Source organism: Cornus florida, unplaced genomic scaffold (assembly GCF_030987335.1).
Source record: "Cornus florida cultivar Cherokee Brave unplaced genomic scaffold, ASM3098733v1 CherokeeBrave_3.0.0_Hap2_Chr05, whole genome shotgun sequence".
In the NCBI taxonomy this organism is placed as follows: domain Eukaryota; kingdom Viridiplantae; phylum Streptophyta; class Magnoliopsida; order Cornales; family Cornaceae; genus Cornus; species Cornus florida.
In genome coordinates this window covers 107834959-107853005 of record NW_026775575.1, presented here as the reverse complement: position 1 = coordinate 107853005, position 18047 = coordinate 107834959, and the positions used below count along the sequence as shown (strand labels likewise).

Genomic DNA, 18047 nt, shown 5'->3' with positions numbered 1-18047 from the left:
TATAAAATGATGGGCATAGACATGATATTGATACATTCATGCATTGACATTGGGCATGAAAAATGGAAGAATTATTTTGATACGAAAAAGGAGAATTTTGGGAAGTGTTTTGATGAAATAGTTTTATGAAAACCCGGTCGCCGCGGAGTCACCAAAGGGCCGGTAGGTTAATGTAACCTAGATGGAACTAGGGAGACTGCCCTAGCGTGGTTGAGCTATCTGAGCCCCATAATGACGCTGCGGAGGTACCAACAACGGTTAGGGACAGTAGCCAATCCTTCTCTCGGTGTTGAGAGGGTACCAAAGGGGGTTACATTAACGGTTTGAAAAATGATGGATTTGAATGTTGAAAACGGAGAGCGACATCGGCATGCATTGCATTACATTGCACCGTATTGTTTATGTTGAGATTAGATATGATGTTGTATTTTCCCGACATGGTATGATCCCGCTTTCCATTGTCCTATTCATTGTTTGGATTCACGAGGACACAAGAGACATGTCTTAAATGCCACCTGCTGAGCTTTTGCTCACCCCACTATACTTATCATTTTTCAGGTCATGGAAAGGAATTGGCGGATGACAATCCACCTCATGCTTGAGAGCACTTAGGGAGTATTTTTGGATGTATTTTTGTAGAGTTTGAACTTATTTTGTAAAGATGTTGATTTAAAATGTATTATTTTTGCAATATGTAAAATATTTGGGTTTATCATGTATATTGCTAGTGGGGTAATGTAATTAAGTGTTATCAACACTAAATCATTTAGTGTATTTTAGTAACGTGTGGCAAATTATGTTAACAACGTGGTTGTTGTTATTGTTGATGTTGAAATGTATTTGAGTGTAGTACTGTAGTGGTGTGGGTGGTTGATCATCAAATGTTACTGTATCTTGATTTTCTATCCTGGCAGTAAGCTTTTCACTGTGCACGTGGCAGTAAGCTTTTCACTGTGCACGTTCCAAACCAGTCGACGTGTAGCTTCCCACACGGCGACTGATATCTTGGCAGTGGGTTTTCCACTCATCATGACCCAAACCAGTTGACGTGTGGATTTCTACACGTCAACCGGTTCCTGTTCCACATATAATTTTTATTATTTAACTTTCCTAATTACTCTCTAACACCAAATTAATGTTGCGAATAATTATTTTATGACCCAATAAAATGCATTAATTACATTTTGACCACCGAAAAGACTATATTGTCCCGGACCTTATTTTATTTATTATGTGATACAAATAAATGACTATTATACCCTTTGTGTCCCAAACTACCTGAATTGTAGCAAATTACCATCTTGCCCTTTTTGAACCTTGATAATTGAATTTAACGTGAAATGACCGTTTTACCCTTGGATGATTCTGGGTCAGGTAAGGACCCGTTTAATGATCCGGATCTATGAGGATTTGGGTCGTTACACAAAAATGCCCATGCGGCGACAAAATTTCTGGAAAAAGAAAAACTGGTTCCATGATAATCTTAGAAAGCATCGATAAGGTTAAAAGATCAAAGAATTTGAGTTAGATAAGCTACAAAAAATTAAATTTTTATATTTATTATTTTATTTTAAAATATTATCTTCAAATTTTTTTATTCTTCAACCGTGCCCAATTTTTTTAATTTATTTTTCAACTGCTCCACCTCTCAAAAAAATTCCTGGGTCCGTCATTGCTTCCACCCAAAATTCTGAGCAAGATAATTGTCCTTACAAGTATGTGTCCAAATAGTCCAAAGTCTCAATAGTTAACTATGGTCTTTGGATATTAAAAAATAACAACAACAACAACGTAGATGAAGACGTGTAGATGTACTATTCCATGGTGTGCATCCTAATTTTCCATGAATTTTCCATTTGTGACTCAAGGCCTATCCTCCTTGCAATTAAAAGACTTTGTCTGCCACTGCGAGATTAGTCATTGACGACTGGGATCTCCCCTCCTCCTTCATTTGGCCGCCACAGCATTCGCCAGATAGAGACGCTTAAGTCTTTCTGTCTCCGCTTCTACATTTTACGGAAAAGATAGAGCCGTTACACCTATAACAAATTAACGATCACTTGAACTAGATCATGTTGGGCCTTGGGCCTTGGGTTTCAGAGATTGGGTTCTTTCTTGGGCCAGCTTGTCTTAGGTATCTTCATCTTTTGGGCTTTGGGTCTTGAGCCTCTTGTTGGATCTCCAAAAAATTGAATGCCCAGGTCCCTAGAAAGCCCAACACAGTTTACATTTTACTTGCACAGTTAAAAAAAACTTCCTATTTTATTTTTATTTTTATTTTTAGGGCAGTCTTGCGACGTTGAGTCTTGTCCGAATGGTTCTATTGGGGACAAAGAACGAATAGCATGAGAGCAGCTTCTTCTTCCCCTGAATTCTCTGAATCAGTTCTTAGCTCTGGTTTATCTCTGTGAGATTAATTTCTGAAAATTAGGGTATTCTTTTTATATGAAGTTTCGCAAAACATGGCGACAATGGAAACAATCTCAGAAGCTTTGAAACTCATCGACGTCAAAATAGAAAACCTCCGAAAGGCCTTCGAAGAAGTCCAAGCCCACTCCTCTTCTCTCTCCTCCTTCTCTCTCACATGGTCCGACCTCGACTCTCACTTCACCTCCCTCCAATCCTCTCTTCAACACCGATTCAACGTTCTCCAATCCCCCAAACAACAACCCTCCTCATCTTCCTCAATCGTCCCAACAAACTCGTCCAACTCGGACCCCAAACCCAAACCGGACCCCATTCGGTCCGAATTGGAATCGTTTTGCAAGAAGATGGACGGGTTGGGTCTGAGGAGATACATGGTGAAGCGGTGGAGGGAAGGGAGAGGCTTGGGGGAGCAATTGTTTGCCTCGTTGCGGTGCGCGCCGGACGCTGCGGCAATGGTTTTGGATACGTAATTTGTGTCCTTTTCGATTCGTTAAAAAAGAATTTCTTGCTTTGAGGAGTTGTTGTGTGGATCTGCTGGAGGCCTTGATTAAGTTAAAGCTGGAGATTAGGCCGGAAGTGAGGGAGAGAGCGAGGAACTTGGCGCCAGAGTGGAAGGGGACGGTGAGTGTTGACGCAGATAATTCAATTCAAGCGTTGGGTTTTTTGAATCTTCCGGTGGCGTATGGGTTGGTGGATTGTTGTAACACGGAAGAGCTTCTTGATTTAGCTACCCTTGCTGTGAAGCACAAGAAAGCAATTATATTGTGCCGGGCTCTGGGTTTGGAGGATAAAAACTCTGGTGAGGGTTTCACTTGTTCTCTTAAGAATGCACTTTTATATTCTTCTTGTACCAATTTTGTGTGTGTATGTATGTTTTATATATGTACTTGATGATGATGTATATATGTACTTACCTATATGTATACTGAATCTTTACTGTTACACAAGATATTAAAATAAAAAGGAAGATATCAAACACAAATGTGAGGGACACTAACCCAAATGAGATACTCTTGATGAAGGAGAAGTAGTATAGCCAATGGGATTTTCCTGTGAAGGTAGGAATATTTGTCTGAGTGTATGAATGTGATCAATTGTCCTGCCTTTAATGTTTGCCCTAGTAATTGTATTTGTAGTCTGAGATTTGTAGGATAATACCCAATGGTTCCTGATGGATTTGGTCTTTATCTAGGACCTATGGTGATAGGTCACGATTCCCTAAGGTGTCTAAGGGGTCAAATTTCTCCTTAAACCATGCTTCTAATTGGCGTGGTGTGTTGACCTTAGACGCAAACTTTAAATGCATTTGGTGCGTAGTGGCGGCGGTACTTGAAAGTATTAATGACTCTCATTTAATTATGAGTGTAAGTGTCAAGCACTGGGTTAACCATCCCTTTGGCTAGGCCTATTATTTACTCTATGCAAATTCCGACTTCTATCATCCAATTCAAATCTTTCTAAGTGTCCCATGTACCAGTTGTGAGTATTAGAGGAGATCCTACCTGTATCTCGGTCCATACTAACAACTTGAGTTTGAGATCAGAACTAAAAAAAATCCAATGACCTAGTATGTCACTAGGGTCTCATTTGGGCTTGTGAGTTGTATTTTCGAGATTTGATGACCTAGTAATAATACCAGGGTTTTGCTTAGGTTCGAGATTTTGTGATCTCCAAATTCAATGACCTGATGTTATTTTCAGGGTTTTGGCTAGGCTTAAAAGTTGTGATTTCGAGGCTTGATGACCTGGTATAGTGCCACGGTTACCTTCTCAAGATTCAGTGACCTGATATTATGTCAAGGTTTAGATTGTGATTTCAAGGCTTGATGACCTGGTATGATGCCAAGGTTTGTTTTTGAGCTCGAGCGACGAGAATTGTATCTTCTCAAGATGACTTGACATAGTGTCAGGGTTTTGATTATGCTCGAGACACTGCTATTTCAAGTTTTGATAACCTGGATAGTGCCAGGGTCTATTTCGGGTTCAAGGATTGTATCCTCAATATCTGATGACTGGTTGTATTGTCAGAGTTTCCTTTTGACGTTTCAATGTGTAACGTAGGTGCCTTCGTGAGCTGTGGCTGAGTGCCATGTAGGCTATTGTTGACTTTTCAACATGTCATGTTTGTAGTGCTAATTGACACCTACACTTTGCTTATATGGTGTTTTTCAATTGTTCAGCTACTGGATCATTGCTTGGCTGGATATCAATTCTGAATGCAGCTTTGATATATTAGTCTGAGTTTGCTGTTTATTTTCTTTAATCTTATTTAACTATTTATTTATATATTTCAGACATGAAGTCTTGTGGGAGTTTTTCTTGTATATATTGGGGTTTTTTTATTGGACTATAATTTTGAAAAGATCAAAAAGTAGTAATTGGCAGTGATCTTAGAGAACTGAAGTGAAGAAAATTCAGTGGTTCATAGTATGGGTGGTTATAAGACAATCCGATGTGAGCTTGATACATGTTCCTGAATTCTTGGAGTATGGTCACTATAATAAAATTATTTCAGCAACTAAAAAAAAAAAAAAAGTTAGTAGATTTTGTGGGATTATTTAGGATATAACTTACCGCTCATTTAATCAATCTATTGAGAATAAAGATAGGTAATTAGTTTTATATATCAGTTGGTATGACATACTTGCAAATACTGAATGATATTGGTCAACTACGACATTAGTACTGGCCGACATCAACTTAGTATTGGGACTTCCCATCCAATGTGTCAAGTGTAAAATATAATATGGTTGCATGGGTTTTAGTCATTTGATTTGCATTTTTTTTTAAATGTTCCAATAAATTGTTTTTATACCTCACAGTCAAAAGAAAAATTACTTATCAGTAAAAAAAGAAAAGAAAAACTAATTAGGTGATCATGAAGTAAGGATGGTTTTCTTGTACCTTTTTCTTCCATATAAGCCTACCAGTATCCTACTTTGCATTTTATTGTGACTCTTGCATTGCTTCACAGAAGCCTGGTTTCACTGTAAGAAGGGAACAGATACAACTAGGGAGCAACCGTCTCTTTCCATGTACTAGTGCTGCAATAGTCTTGGTTGTCAACTAGGATTAAATCTTAATGGACACAAAAAATTTGTACATGTACTTTTTAGGAAATTCTGAAATTGGAACAGGTAGGCTAAATGCAGGACGGGGGGCTAAATGGTTATTGGAAAATACATATTTGGTTAGGTAATCTTCTCTGGTAGGCAATAGATACAAGAGGAATTCCTATAGGCATGGTAGCCTTTTTTTTCCGGATAAGTTAAAGGCATGATAGCCTTAATAAAAGAAAAATGGACGTGTAATATAGTTGAAGTTGTTTAGGAAGGGAAAGAAAGGTCCTACCACAACACACCATATGCTTGATTTATGGGAAAGCACTACTTCAATCAGCGCCTTGATTATTACTCGTGCCATGATTAAGCTCAATCCAAGCATCAAAATTGTTAATTGGGGCATTCAAGACCAGATTGCTTTATATATTTTGAATCCTATCAAACAAATGTATATCAGTGAAAACTTTATGCTTAAATCCGTGATGGCTGGTTGTCATTTATGTTACCTTCAGAATAATCTGATGTAGTCAGCAATATTTCTCGGTTGTTGCAGATCTTATTCAGAAACTCATTGGTAAGGGCAAACAACTTTTGGCTATCAAATGCAGTTTTGAATTTAAGCTGACTAAGAAGTTCCCACCAGTACTCCTTTTCAAAGACTATATGGACTCCAAGAACCTTGCTCCGAAAGTTGGCAAGAGCGGAAAGATCTCTCTTCATTCACTGGTTATATTACATCTCGTTTTATGATTGTTGAGATACCTTCATCTTCGAAATCAATTAGTCACCCGTGTGACATCATAAACTTAATCTCGCAGAATAAGGCCAGAACAGATGAAGTCCTTGAGTTGAAAGGAATGATCAGATACATTGCGATCCGCAAGCTTGAACGCAAGCTGTCGAAGGAGAACCTTTTAAAGCATATTGAGAAGCTAGAGAAGGAGACTGCTTATTTCCGGAAACATTCTGCAGCAGCCCCTGCTCCACTGTCTCAGCAGCAGTCAAAGCAACAGAAACGGAGTACTGCACCAACTGATTCAGCAGCAATTCCGATGAGTGTTGCCGCTGCCAGTTCAACTTTGCCCTCATTGCAACAACCTAATCTACAGCCAGCAGTTTCATTGCCAGATCGTCCTGCTCCATACTTCAGTTTTGGGAGGATCCACTCCTGCTGTTGCCTCTTTTCCAGCAGACTCGTCAAACTTGCAGTATGGTTTGGCAGGGGCCTCTTTGGTTGTTACTGGGAACCTAACCCCGACAAGGTCCTATCAATATCATCGTTCAGTATTACAGATGCCATCTGGTTATATTGATAGGCCAACTGCTTTTGGTGGATATGTTTTGCCACCGCAAAACCGTCCAGCTTACCATCCACAATAGTTTTTCCGTTCTCTGTGTGTATATAATCTTCGATTACATCACAGCGCTTTTGTCCGACTTTTCTGCAGTGGTTATCAGAAAAGCATGTTGTCTCTAAATTTGATTATACCGTTTTTTTGGTGTTTCAAAGTTATATATATATATATAAAATAAAAATAGAAAATATCATGATAAGGACACTTGGAAACCATATGGGAAAGGAAAATCCTTCATTTTTTTTCATCCGTCATAGTGTACCAAGTATTCTGTTTCTTGTATCATCCCTTTTTTTTAGTTTTAGTCATTTTTGGGGTTTTTATTTTCTTTTTGGCTACTTTCTATAACCATGATGGTGGTTCCAAGAAGGACTTTTTATGTGACCAAACCAGACATCCCACCCTACCTAGCCCCTCAGAAGAGGACACAGGACATCCATGTAGATAAACCTTCATGAATCCAATTTTTTTTTGTTCATTCATGAGTATATACTTGGAACTGTGATAGAAAACAAAATTGAACTTCTTGTGGTTTCCATTTTTGTTCATGCTTGTCTTGTTTTATTAGTAATTTACTTTTTTCCCACGAGACTTTGGAATTGACCAGAGCTTTGAATTTTACTTCTCTTGGAAATTTCTATTATTATCATTTTAGACTGCTGAACTTAATTGTTTACAGGAGCTTAATTAGAAGTCTATCCACGTTGATCCTGTAGAGCTGCTGCCATTCTGTTGTTAAACTCAGAATAATTGCAATAAAATCTATACTATTTACCGTGTATTCTTCTCAGCTTGCTGTTTGTATGTGATGCTATTTGGTATTGATCTACTTTCTGTATGGTCTTATTTGGCTTGTAGTGTGTACACATGCAACAGATCTGCAATGGCAACAATCCTGCAGTGCATCGGTCATGGAAAAATAAAAATTGAGCCTTCCCAGGGACCATCAGCGCCTTTTTTTTTTGGGTTGCCAAATACTACCAAAAAAAAAAATCTGTCTGGGTTTGAAAATGGCTATTTCAACGATCTTGTCATTGCTGCATTGAAGTTAGAATTGCTTCTCAAAGAAAGAGTGTGCATGTATATATACAGCAGTTGTATTGTTTTGCGTCCAGGCCTTTCTTTGAAGGACTGACTACGGGAATTTGAAGATCATTGCTCAATTGTGGCCTGAAACCTTGCTGAGAAGCATATTTTGATCAAGAGTTTTTAGTTGTTTTGGATCTTCTTTCCCTGAAAAAGACAAAATTATATGTTTTCACCTCTCCAGTTTTACAGCTCTCTTTCTGAATTGTACTGGATTTGCATTTTCCAAGAGTGTATAATATCAGTAAGTGTTGTGTGTATGTATGTGTGTGTATATATAAGGATCTTTTAGAGAGATCCGAATCCTCTCTAATGATGATTTCTCGCTATTTTTCGTGGTTGGTGGATTTTATTTTACTGGGGTAAAATTTTACAACTCATTATAGTAGTGAAATTCTCGAAAAATCTTTACTGAAAAGAATTTGATTACTTGTGCAGGAGGCCTTTTTCTCTTGGACAACAATATGAAGCCTGTGGAGCAAAATGATGACAATCAACAAATACAAAAGAAAGGGAAAGGTCATGATACTATTTACCTCATCTCTAGCAGTACAGAAACCAAAATGTGGTGTAGCCTTGTAGGCATTTCTGTAGCTCTTCTTGTGGACAGACATTTCCAGCGGTATCTTTAATGCACCATATGATAGAATACAAAATTCCTTAAATCCTCACTTTTGTCTTTCTTTGGTTTGAGACGAGACTGACTCTGATGAATGATGCTACAGCCACGTTGTGGCCGTAACTACCTTTCCTTCAAAAGACACATAAAAGTACCTTGAACTTCCAATCTCTCGTGGACTAGAAGAGAGACTTACTTTAGTTTCTGGTATGCTGCAACTCTTTGTAACTTAACTTAGTTTTATGTATCTACACACATACAAACACACATTTATAGCCTTAAATTTTTTTTTGCTTCATGAGCATGACATGACAGTGAGATTAGTAGTGATGGTATAGAAGCGTGTCATCATGGATTTAACGTATAGGCAAGTTTCATTTAACCTTTTTTTTTTTTTTTTTGGTTTCACAGATTGGGGAGATAATAGCCAGTAAGTACTGGTGAAGCCAAATTTGCGATAGATAGAGATGCATTCCATGTGGGTGTCTTTGAAGGAGAATGTAAACTGCAGGAGTAAGCTAACTGATGTAGTTCACACGACAGAAAAATTCGTTCAGAACAGAAGCTATACTCTTGAAAATGATACCTCAGACAGTGAGCTTCTCCGTCAAATGAAAAGGTCATCGTGCAACGTGAATTTTGGGCAAAACCAGACCCCCAAGCAGTTTTATGGTAAGCATTCTAGCTAACTACTTCCTCAATTCCTCATGTTGTTAACTGTTGAACATTTCTCACAACATATTGCACAGTTCTCTTAGTGAAGGCCTGTAAGCAAGAACCTCCATTCAATCAGGCTGACTCAAATTTCAACCAGGAAAACCTAGTTAAACATAATTCGGATGGCAGCATCGATCCAAATGTAATGTTGTTCTCATACTCTCTTCTTGTGTTCAAGCAGAGCTGGAACTTGGTCATCCGTCTAGGAATGTTATTGAGATGATCTTCCGAGCAGCATCAACAAACTCCACAAAGCATTACATGAAGATCAAAAAAGTTCTTAGGGTGAACAACCCAATAGAGATGCTAGAAAAGTTTGAGAAGTACAGAGGGGCAGTGAAGAACAAAGCCTATGAACAAAATAAAAGGCATCCAAGAAGCATGGTGGATGGAAATGAGTTGTTACGCTTCTATGGCACAACGATGACCTGTTGCAGCAGAAAGCTAACAAACGGTGTATCTGAGCTTTGTAGAGATCCCTTCTGTCGCGTCTGCAGAATAATTCAATCAGGCTTCAACACAGAATACATGAGGAAGAATGGAATTCAGTTGAGCACGAGCAGCCAGGATCTGAGTGAGAACATGATCACCAATACAAAGGGGCAAAATATAAGGAGGGCTGTAATAGTTTGTCGCACAATAGCTGGGAGAATTCTCAGAGTAGCTAATATGGTTGATGGGGAAAATGAAGAAGATTATGATTCAATTGGAAGTGGAGGACTATATTCCAAGCTAGAATACTTGATTGTACAAAATCCTAGTGCTGTACTCCCCTGCTTTGTTATAGTATTCAACTAGAACCATTTTTTCCCTTTTCTGGTCCAGTGAGAGTGATTGCTACACAATAGGGATTAGCCTTCCCCATACCCCAAAATCATGACACAGATGAATGTGGAATTGGACCCAGTTACTTTACCAAGTAAGCTACAGATGTTGATCAATCCAACTTGCATTTGTATTCTTCCTTTTAATGTATCAGGAAAAAAAAAAGAAACCAGTACAGTTTTCACTTCCACGACACATTATGACTCAGGTCCCTTGTAATTACATCCTTAGGCTGATGAATTCAAACAAAGGTTAAGATAACAAGGTAATTTGAAAAAGAGAAATCTTATTTATCATAAATGATACATGATTTAACAAACACTCAAGTCTCTACAGTCAGTAAAAGTGCAGTAGAAACATTACTGTTCAGTAAAGAGAAGATTTCCTCATTTTACCATCCCAAACCAACAAAAAAGAATGCCTCGATTGTTCGCTTTGTGAGGAAACAAGGACAAACAACCCATGATTGTCCTCCAGCTTGCAGCTACAGAACTTGGTGCATGCAAAGCAATTTGGCTAAGTAAACTCCAAAGAGAGATGTTGTCTTGATGGTCCCCTAAGGATTGACGGACCTAATCATGCCTCGTAACCCTGACCGTTGGACACACATACACCTCTATAATGCAACTTAACAATGGTAAGATGCTTGAGATTGTAAGGTCAATTTTTTAACCCTACAAAGAAGACACTGGAAATATAAAAAAATTGATCAAATGATCAAACAAGTACAGAGAAGGATTAAGAGTCTTGGAAGTTAATCTATTATTGAGTTGGTTTCCCTATCATCTTGTGCTTTTATGGGAAGGTCTATCACCTCCATCTTGGCCTTTAATGTACTGTAGGTAGAGAACAAAATCCTTTAAATTCTCCATTTTTGTCTGTTTTGCTGAAACCAGGGAATGATGCGGCCAAGTAGTGGCCAAAATCTTTACTGAAGCCTTTCCAAAAGAACAAAAAAACAAAATCTCCACTGAAGCCAATCCTGTATTTGTAACATTTCAACACTTCAACAGCTCTCTGAAGACCAGGTTTTTCATTCATATTCATTGAATTGAGAGGGGGAGAAAGCTAGCTTTGCTGAAATGGGGACAACTATTCAATCCTTTTAGCTCTATATGGTGCAGTAAAACCTCAGTGGATGTAATTATTTAATATTCTATTCTTTTTAATTCCTTATACAGGGAATGTGATTCATTATTTGGTAATAGACACTTCAAACATTCTATTATTAGGTAAGGAACGTATGCATCCTCTCAACATATGTAGAGAACACATCCAACCTCTTAACATTCATCATCTCATTAGTAGGTAGGGAACACATTCAAATTCTAAATAGCAAGTAGTCTCTAACCTCACATAATGAACATTAAGGATTAAGAAACACATCCAACCTCAGTAGATCATGTCGTAGTTCCATAATTTAATATTAAATGTTGTTCCTACCATTCTCAAAATTTTACTCAGAATCTCCTCTACAATTAATGAAAGTAATTGAAGTACACTTCACCACATGCATGACACATTCCAGGTTTACTTATCTATTTCATTCATCGAGTACTTGTAACTGCATTGCTAAGAATTCTACCCATTGATATTTTAAATCCATGTTTATGTAAATCCTTGATTTTTTTAGATGTATTTTTATTTATTTTATTTTATCAAATTTATTTTATTTTATTTAATTCAAGTCATGTCTAGTTTGTGGACCCAATTGGCACAAACGTGAGAGCCCCACCATGCCTTATAAAAACACTTTACAAGCCATGCACCGCGAGCGGCATGTACTTAGCAAGGGGTCTACCCCAGCTAAGTATCCTCGAGTCAATCTGGACCACCATCAACCATGTATCTTTTATACATGATCTCCAATATTTTCTGTCTTTCAGATTATCAAATTTCTAGGGTGAAATGGCTAGAGAAGATAAACAGAGGTAGAACAATGCTTCCCTTTCATGCCCAGGCCTTTTGTGGGGGTTTTATCATCAAAATTCCAGCAAAATAAAAAAAAAGGATTTCATGTCTGTTAACTATATCAACAGTCTTTAATCCATGCTCACTGCATTGTTTTGTTAATAAAACTTAATTTACTGAAGGAAGAAAAAGCAATCTTTAATTATGCAAAGCCTGACCTACTTTCATTGTCCTGACATTTAAAATGATGATGTGACGGTTTTGCTTTCATCACGAGTTCTTATGCAACTACGAATTCTTGAGAAGAATATTTGATCAATTCAATATACAAAATCTCAACGCTACCAGGAAAAGTAGCTAAAAACTCAAGTTAAACAATCCTTGTAGTAACTACTTGATTCTTGAGGAGGTCGAGGATATGAATAATGTGTGACATACCCAAACCATACTCACAAGTAATCAAGATTTCCTTACTTCAATATCACACTTGGACCCAAAAGCATTTCAGAGGATTAATGAACAAAAGAGTACCCTGGACAAGTTCAAAATAGTGAAACAAACTCAATCTTCAGTTTTCACAACTTTTCCGAACCAATGCAATCATAATTATACTAAGCATCACTTAAAGTCAATATGCTAAACAATCATTTATCCAAACAAAAATCAAAAGCATGCTTTCTTTTGTTTGGCTAAAAAAAAAAAAAAAAAGATTACTACTCTTGACGATAATATTCTCCTAACCATCTTGTTTGCAATTGCCGATCAAAAAAATCTTGTTTGCTATTCAAATAAGCTAGTATGAGGAAATGTTAGGCTTTAATAATTAATGATTTACTCATTTAGTTATGAGAAGTTCAATTCTATGTGATTCTCTAATCAAAAGCAGAATCATATCCATTTTATAGAATGCTGTCGTAATATTTTATGAGAAACAGGTATTTATCATTAACATAAACATGCATAAAACAACATAGTGTAGTGACTGTAGTCCACAAGGATTCAGATGGAAGTCTCTATGGTAGTTGACTAAACATCATTCCTATCTGTTTTAATATATATTACATTTAGTTGCAATGACCTGAATCATGCCACTTCTTTTTGCACAAAACATGAGAATAATCTATTTTTTGCTCCACTTTTAAGAATGCAAGTCACTGGCTAGTATCATTATGATTAGGATTTTAAGACATGGCATTATTTTGACTTCTGCTGCAAATTTTTGTGCTATCCTTTCTTTCTTTCCCTTTTTTTTTTTTTTTAATAAAAGGTTTATTTATTTTTTATTTTTGGGCAACAAAACCACTATGCCTTGGAACAAAAATGGTATGATTTCATTCTCTTATAGTTTCCAAATATCCTTACGTGATGCCCTAACATAACTAACAATACCTAATTATGTTGGAATCCCTGTTTCTCCAGATCAACAGCCTTATCCTTTTGCTTGCATCCGTATCGATTGCTTCATAACTTGATCGTCTTTCTATTTTATGTTTAGACTGCAGATACTACATATATGATCACTACTCTGTCAAATTCCAATATTCTGAAAAGGTTGCATACTTCCAAACTACTTCCAGAAAGATTGCCATTGGCATTAATCCTTCTATGATAATAAGCTTGAAGTATACAGTGTCTATGACTTGCATTGTTTTTATAGTTCTCCCCCAATATAGTCTACCTTGTAAAAATCTATACAAATATATATACAGTAAAGCATGTTTAACTATAATAATTTGAGAATGGAGCATTTCCACAACATAATCAGTCTCTAAAAGGCCTGGAAGCACCAAAAAGGGCATAGCTGATTATTAAAACAAAGTATGCAATTCAAAACAAAGACAACCAACAAGCAATGAGAAGTATCTGATTATTGATAGCATCACAAAAATTCATCATGCATAAACTTGAAAAATAGGTAGATGTCTTCAATTTTAGTTCATCCAAGAAATGCAAATCACGAAACCCAATAATAGAAGAGTTTCTATTTCTTGTATTTAGCTACCTCTCCGTCGTTAGGGAAGAAACCCATTAATCTCCCAGCAGAGTTCTGGTAGGCGTACATGAACCCGCCCATTACACCAATCAGTCCCCCAGTCACCATTGAAGGACCTCTTATGTTCGGCTTTATTCCTGTAGATTAATCAAACCTATTAATAAATTGAACAAACAATTCACACAAATACGTATGTATATATATATATATATATATATATACATATGGAGGGAGGATATGGGTGGACCTGAGAGGTAGCCGACGGTGACGGAGACGCCGGCAATGGTGACGAGACGAAGGTAATCGAGGGTGTTGAAGTTAGTGACTGTTTTGGTGAAGGGAGGGTTTCGATCTATTACTGGGTACTCTGGTTTCGCCGATGCTGTGATGTCTGTGTTCATCTTCGTCTTCTTCTTGCTCGCAGCTCCAAAGGTCCAACCTCTCACTCAAGTCACTCTTCACCAACTGAACTAGACAAAAGTACTGGGTGTGATATGGTATGGTCCGAATGACAAACCCGGACCGGATGTTTTGGGCAGTCCTTTTTTGGATGGACTTTTGTCATCTGATTTGGGCTGAGAAGCATGACACTTTTCTTGAGATTATTTATTTTAGTTAAATTTTACATCTCATTATTATATTTATGCCTGTTTAATTCATATCTTTTATATTGATATGGTAAATTCATTTTTATATATGTTTCATCTCAAAAAATTATGTATTATGTGAATTTCACTGTTGTATTAAACTCATTTGTATTTGAAGATGCAAGAAATTCATTTCCATTTTCTTTCTCTAGAATTCTTACACTTCAACAGAATCAATCCCCTTCTCTATCCATTACTTCTCATATTTATAAATACTTTCAAACACTAATGGACTACTAGATCCGGGCCCGTTCCTCTGTGGCTTTTGGTCATCTTTAATGGGCTATTTGCGTTCGGCCCATATGACAGTATTTCTCTATGGGCTGAACCCAGCTGCTCGGACTGGATGCCATGTTCGCGGGTCATATCCGGCCCATGTCACTTCTGGCCTCCTCAACTGTCCCCATAATTACTCCTTATTTAATAAGGGGGTAATTATCAAAGGCGTCTCATCATGACATTGACGGCTCGAGAAACTCTCATGGGGAAATGGGCGGTCGGATCCGGAATCAATGTTCCGAGGTTCGATAAATTTCTCGCCTCCCTGACGCTTCGGCCCTCGGGTCCACTTCGCCTTTATAAGGCTCTAGAATGCCACTTCATGCCTTTTTACCGTCTCCATCTCTCTCCATCATCAGTCAAATCTCTCGCTCATCTTTTTAGAACAGTGCTAAATTTCATCCGGTGAATTTCTTCAAGAGTCATTCTTCCAGCGATCTTGCAGCGCTCTTTGCTGCTTTCTACCCCAGAGGTTAGTCTTGTTCCCTTTTACTTTTGGTAGACTTCTTTTTACTCTTTTAGATCCTTCAATCGCTTCCACCATGGTTGTAGATCTAGATGTTCTTCGTATGAGACTTAAACTTCCTGACAACATCCAAGTTAGGGTTTGCCCTAGAGATGTTAATATTATGACCGGTGCCGGCCTTCTTCCCGGTGAGGTTTTATTTACTAACCTTCAACTGAATGTCGTTAGGTTCCCTCTGCATCCCTTCTTTAACTATGTTTTCAATAGACTGGGGATATCCCCCCTGCAGGTAAACCCAAATTTCTTTAGAATCATATCCATTATGTTACTATTGATTCGTGACAGAGGTCTGGATCTTGACCTCATAGATCTTTTTTCTTTGCTATAAGGTCAGTAAGATCCGAACTGACGAGCCATTCTACCACCTCTACCCGATCGATAAGATGTCCATATGTACGGATACAATCAAATCTGAAAAGGGTTGGAGGGATAACATTGTGGGTGTTAGTGGGGCCTGGTCTTCGCCGGCTGCAGAGGACTACCCAATCTTGAGCGCCTTTGGCGTCTGTTCTGTCTCCTCGTATAAGAAATTCAAATCTCATAAAAACGATTGTCCCTACGAGACATGTGTTCCTCGCTTTTGTACTTTCTTATGTCGCTCCTAAGGCATACCTTGTGATGACTTGAGTTACAGTGTTTGCATAGATAGGAGTAATTACTTGAAGAAATACGTTCTGAACGATATTCTTTCTTGCTCAAACCTCCTCACTTCAGACAACCTTCTAGCGCTCTCATCCCTCGGCTATACAATGAGCAGGCTTCAAATTCCTTCCTTTGGTAGGAGGAAAAATCCTCCCCCAGCCACTACTGCTGCCGGAGCAACCTCCTCTCCCGCATCAGCCTCTTCTTCAGCCACCATCTCTGACACTATCCCGAGTACGGTGGCTATTGATCCTATTGTTAGCACCCCTGCTACCAACCCAAGCACATCTCCACAGATCACTACTACCCCTGCTGCTGCTAGGGGTGCTCGGGACAAAGAGCGATGCAAAAGACCTCATCCTGACGGTGGAGTCAACCTCGAGGAGGAATCTCTTAAGAGGAGGACCCGAGTCTCTAGGCCGAGCGCTCTCTTGCATCGCCCAGTCAGAGCTCTTGCACCTTCCGGGCCTGTTGCAGCTGCTGCCTCTGCTTCTGCTTCTGCTTCAGCTTCTGCCTCTGCTTCTATTCCTGTTTTACCACCATGGGCTCCTCGATACACCCGAACGGATGGGACTTTCGTAAAGCCGAACGAGACAATGTTCAAGGATGGCTAGACTGCCATGGCGTACTATAGGAGCCTGTGGACTCCAAAAGACCTTGAGGCAGCGAAGGGTCTGTCACAAAAGGATGTGTTCAGCCGCTTTCCCCAATCTACCATGGAGGTGACTTTTATTTTCTAGCTCATGAATCTTCTCATAATATTTGCTCTTGCCATCGTCCGACCAAGCGATCGGTTTAACCAGTATTCATGCATATCTATGCAGACTTTGTTCGGGATGATGGCTATGCAGAAACATGTGGAAATGGGGAACGCCAGGGCCCGTAAATTCTCTGATAGCCTGGACGTGGCTAATATGGAAAACGATATTCTCGCCAGCAAGAACATCGAGATATTGGCTCGGCTTGAAAAAGCTGAAAAAGAGAGAGATGCTCTGAAGAAGGAAACCGACTCTCTTCAGGACGAAAAAGATGCCCTCCAGCTTGAGAAGAGTGTCTGGCAGACTGAGCGCGATTCAATCAGAGATAAAAAGGCAGAGCTCCAGCGCCTTCTGGCTGACGAGCAGTCTGCTCGGATGGCATTTGAGAAAAGAGCTCTGGACGAGCGCAACGCTCTGATTGACACCATTAGCAGAGTGAATGGTGGAATACTGGCTCTTCATGCTCGGTTCTCAAGAGTTGGAGCTCTTAGATATGCTCAGGGATTCCGAGATGGTTTCTCCGACCGAGTTCCGGCTGAGGGCCAGACCAGCTCAACTCCGGATGAAATTGATAAGGATCTAGGGATTGACCCTCTGGGGGTCTATGTTGACCCAGAATCCACCGAAGCTGAGCACATATTTGATGAGTGTCAGGAGATTGCTTCCTCCAGGATCACTACAGCTCCTTCTACCGTTCAGCCTCTAATCCCTCTTCCTTCGTCAACTGTGGTATCTCCCGTAGTCACTGCTGATGTTGGGCCCCAGCAGAGCGACTCTGTTATTCATCTCGATTCCCCACCTCGTGAGGGTGAGATGGTTAACGGGAACGAGGAGGTGGGTCAGCACAACCAGGAGGCTATCGGTACTGAGGCAGCTAGCTAGGGCTCTTCCAGATACCTTGATTTCATACTCTTTTGTAGTTATGTGATTTGAATGCTTCACTTTTTGTAACCTCGATGCTTATTATGAATGAGATAATAAAACTTTTTTTTTTTTTTTTTATGCTATGCTCTGTTCACACCCACTTTCAATATATTATTATTATTATTTTTATATATTGACTTTGTCGTGTGTGTGAGTGCCTGGCATTCGGCTTATGGTGCCAGATGCCACTTATCTTGCTTAAGTGCCTGGCGCTCGGCTAGAATGCCACTTACCACTTTGCTTTTCATTTTTTAGCAAGGGTCTGGCATTCGGCTTA

The 18047-nt window shown here is 38.9% G+C and overlaps 2 protein-coding genes and 1 pseudogene across 2 annotated transcripts; 2 read left to right on the top strand and 1 right to left on the bottom strand.

Moving 5' to 3' along the window:
• Positions 1-2282: 2282 nt before the first annotated feature.
• On the top strand, positions 2283-6844 carry LOC132308374 (truncated FRIGIDA-like protein 1; annotated as a pseudogene).
• Positions 6845-7737: 893 nt separating this feature from the next.
• Positions 7738-10300, top strand: LOC132308372 (uncharacterized). Its single transcript, XM_059806433.1, has 4 exons — positions 7738-8173; positions 8368-8755; positions 8960-9220; positions 9447-10300. Exons 3-4 carry the CDS (start codon positions 9016-9018, stop codon positions 10061-10063), a joined length of 822 nt encoding a protein of 273 aa, XP_059662416.1. The 5' UTR covers positions 7738-8173; positions 8368-8755; positions 8960-9015; the 3' UTR covers positions 10064-10300.
• Positions 10301-10383: 83 nt separating this feature from the next.
• On the bottom strand, positions 10384-14468 carry LOC132308373 (uncharacterized). The gene is made up of 3 exons (XM_059806435.1): positions 14242-14468; positions 14004-14131; positions 10384-12533 (listed from the first exon to the last, which is right to left on the bottom strand). Exons 1-3 carry the CDS (start codon positions 14393-14395, stop codon positions 12483-12485), a joined length of 333 nt encoding a protein of 110 aa, XP_059662418.1. The 5' UTR covers positions 14396-14468; the 3' UTR covers positions 10384-12482.
• Positions 14469-18047: the final 3579 nt, after the last annotated feature.

Bases quoted from the DNA above. Each gene is read 5' to 3' on its own strand.
- LOC132308372 (XM_059806433.1), top strand. From the start codon at position 9,016: ATGCATTCCATGTGGGTGTCTTTGAAGGAGAATGTAAACTGCAGGAGT. The intron at 9,221-9,446 runs GTAAGCATTCTA...GTGTTCAAGCAG, and splicing joins GACCCCCAAGCAGTTTTATG to AGCTGGAACTTGGTCATCCG.
- LOC132308373 (XM_059806435.1), bottom strand. From the start codon at position 14,395: ATGAACACAGACATCACAGCATCGGCGAAACCAGAGTACCCAGTAATA. The intron at 14,132-14,241 runs GTCCACCCATAT...ATTAATCTACAG, and splicing joins CACCGTCGGCTACCTCTCAG to GAATAAAGCCGAACATAAGA. The intron at 12,534-14,003 runs GTAGCTAAATAC...GAACTTGTCCAG, and splicing joins TCTTCCCTAACGACGGAGAG to GGTACTCTTTTGTTCATTAA.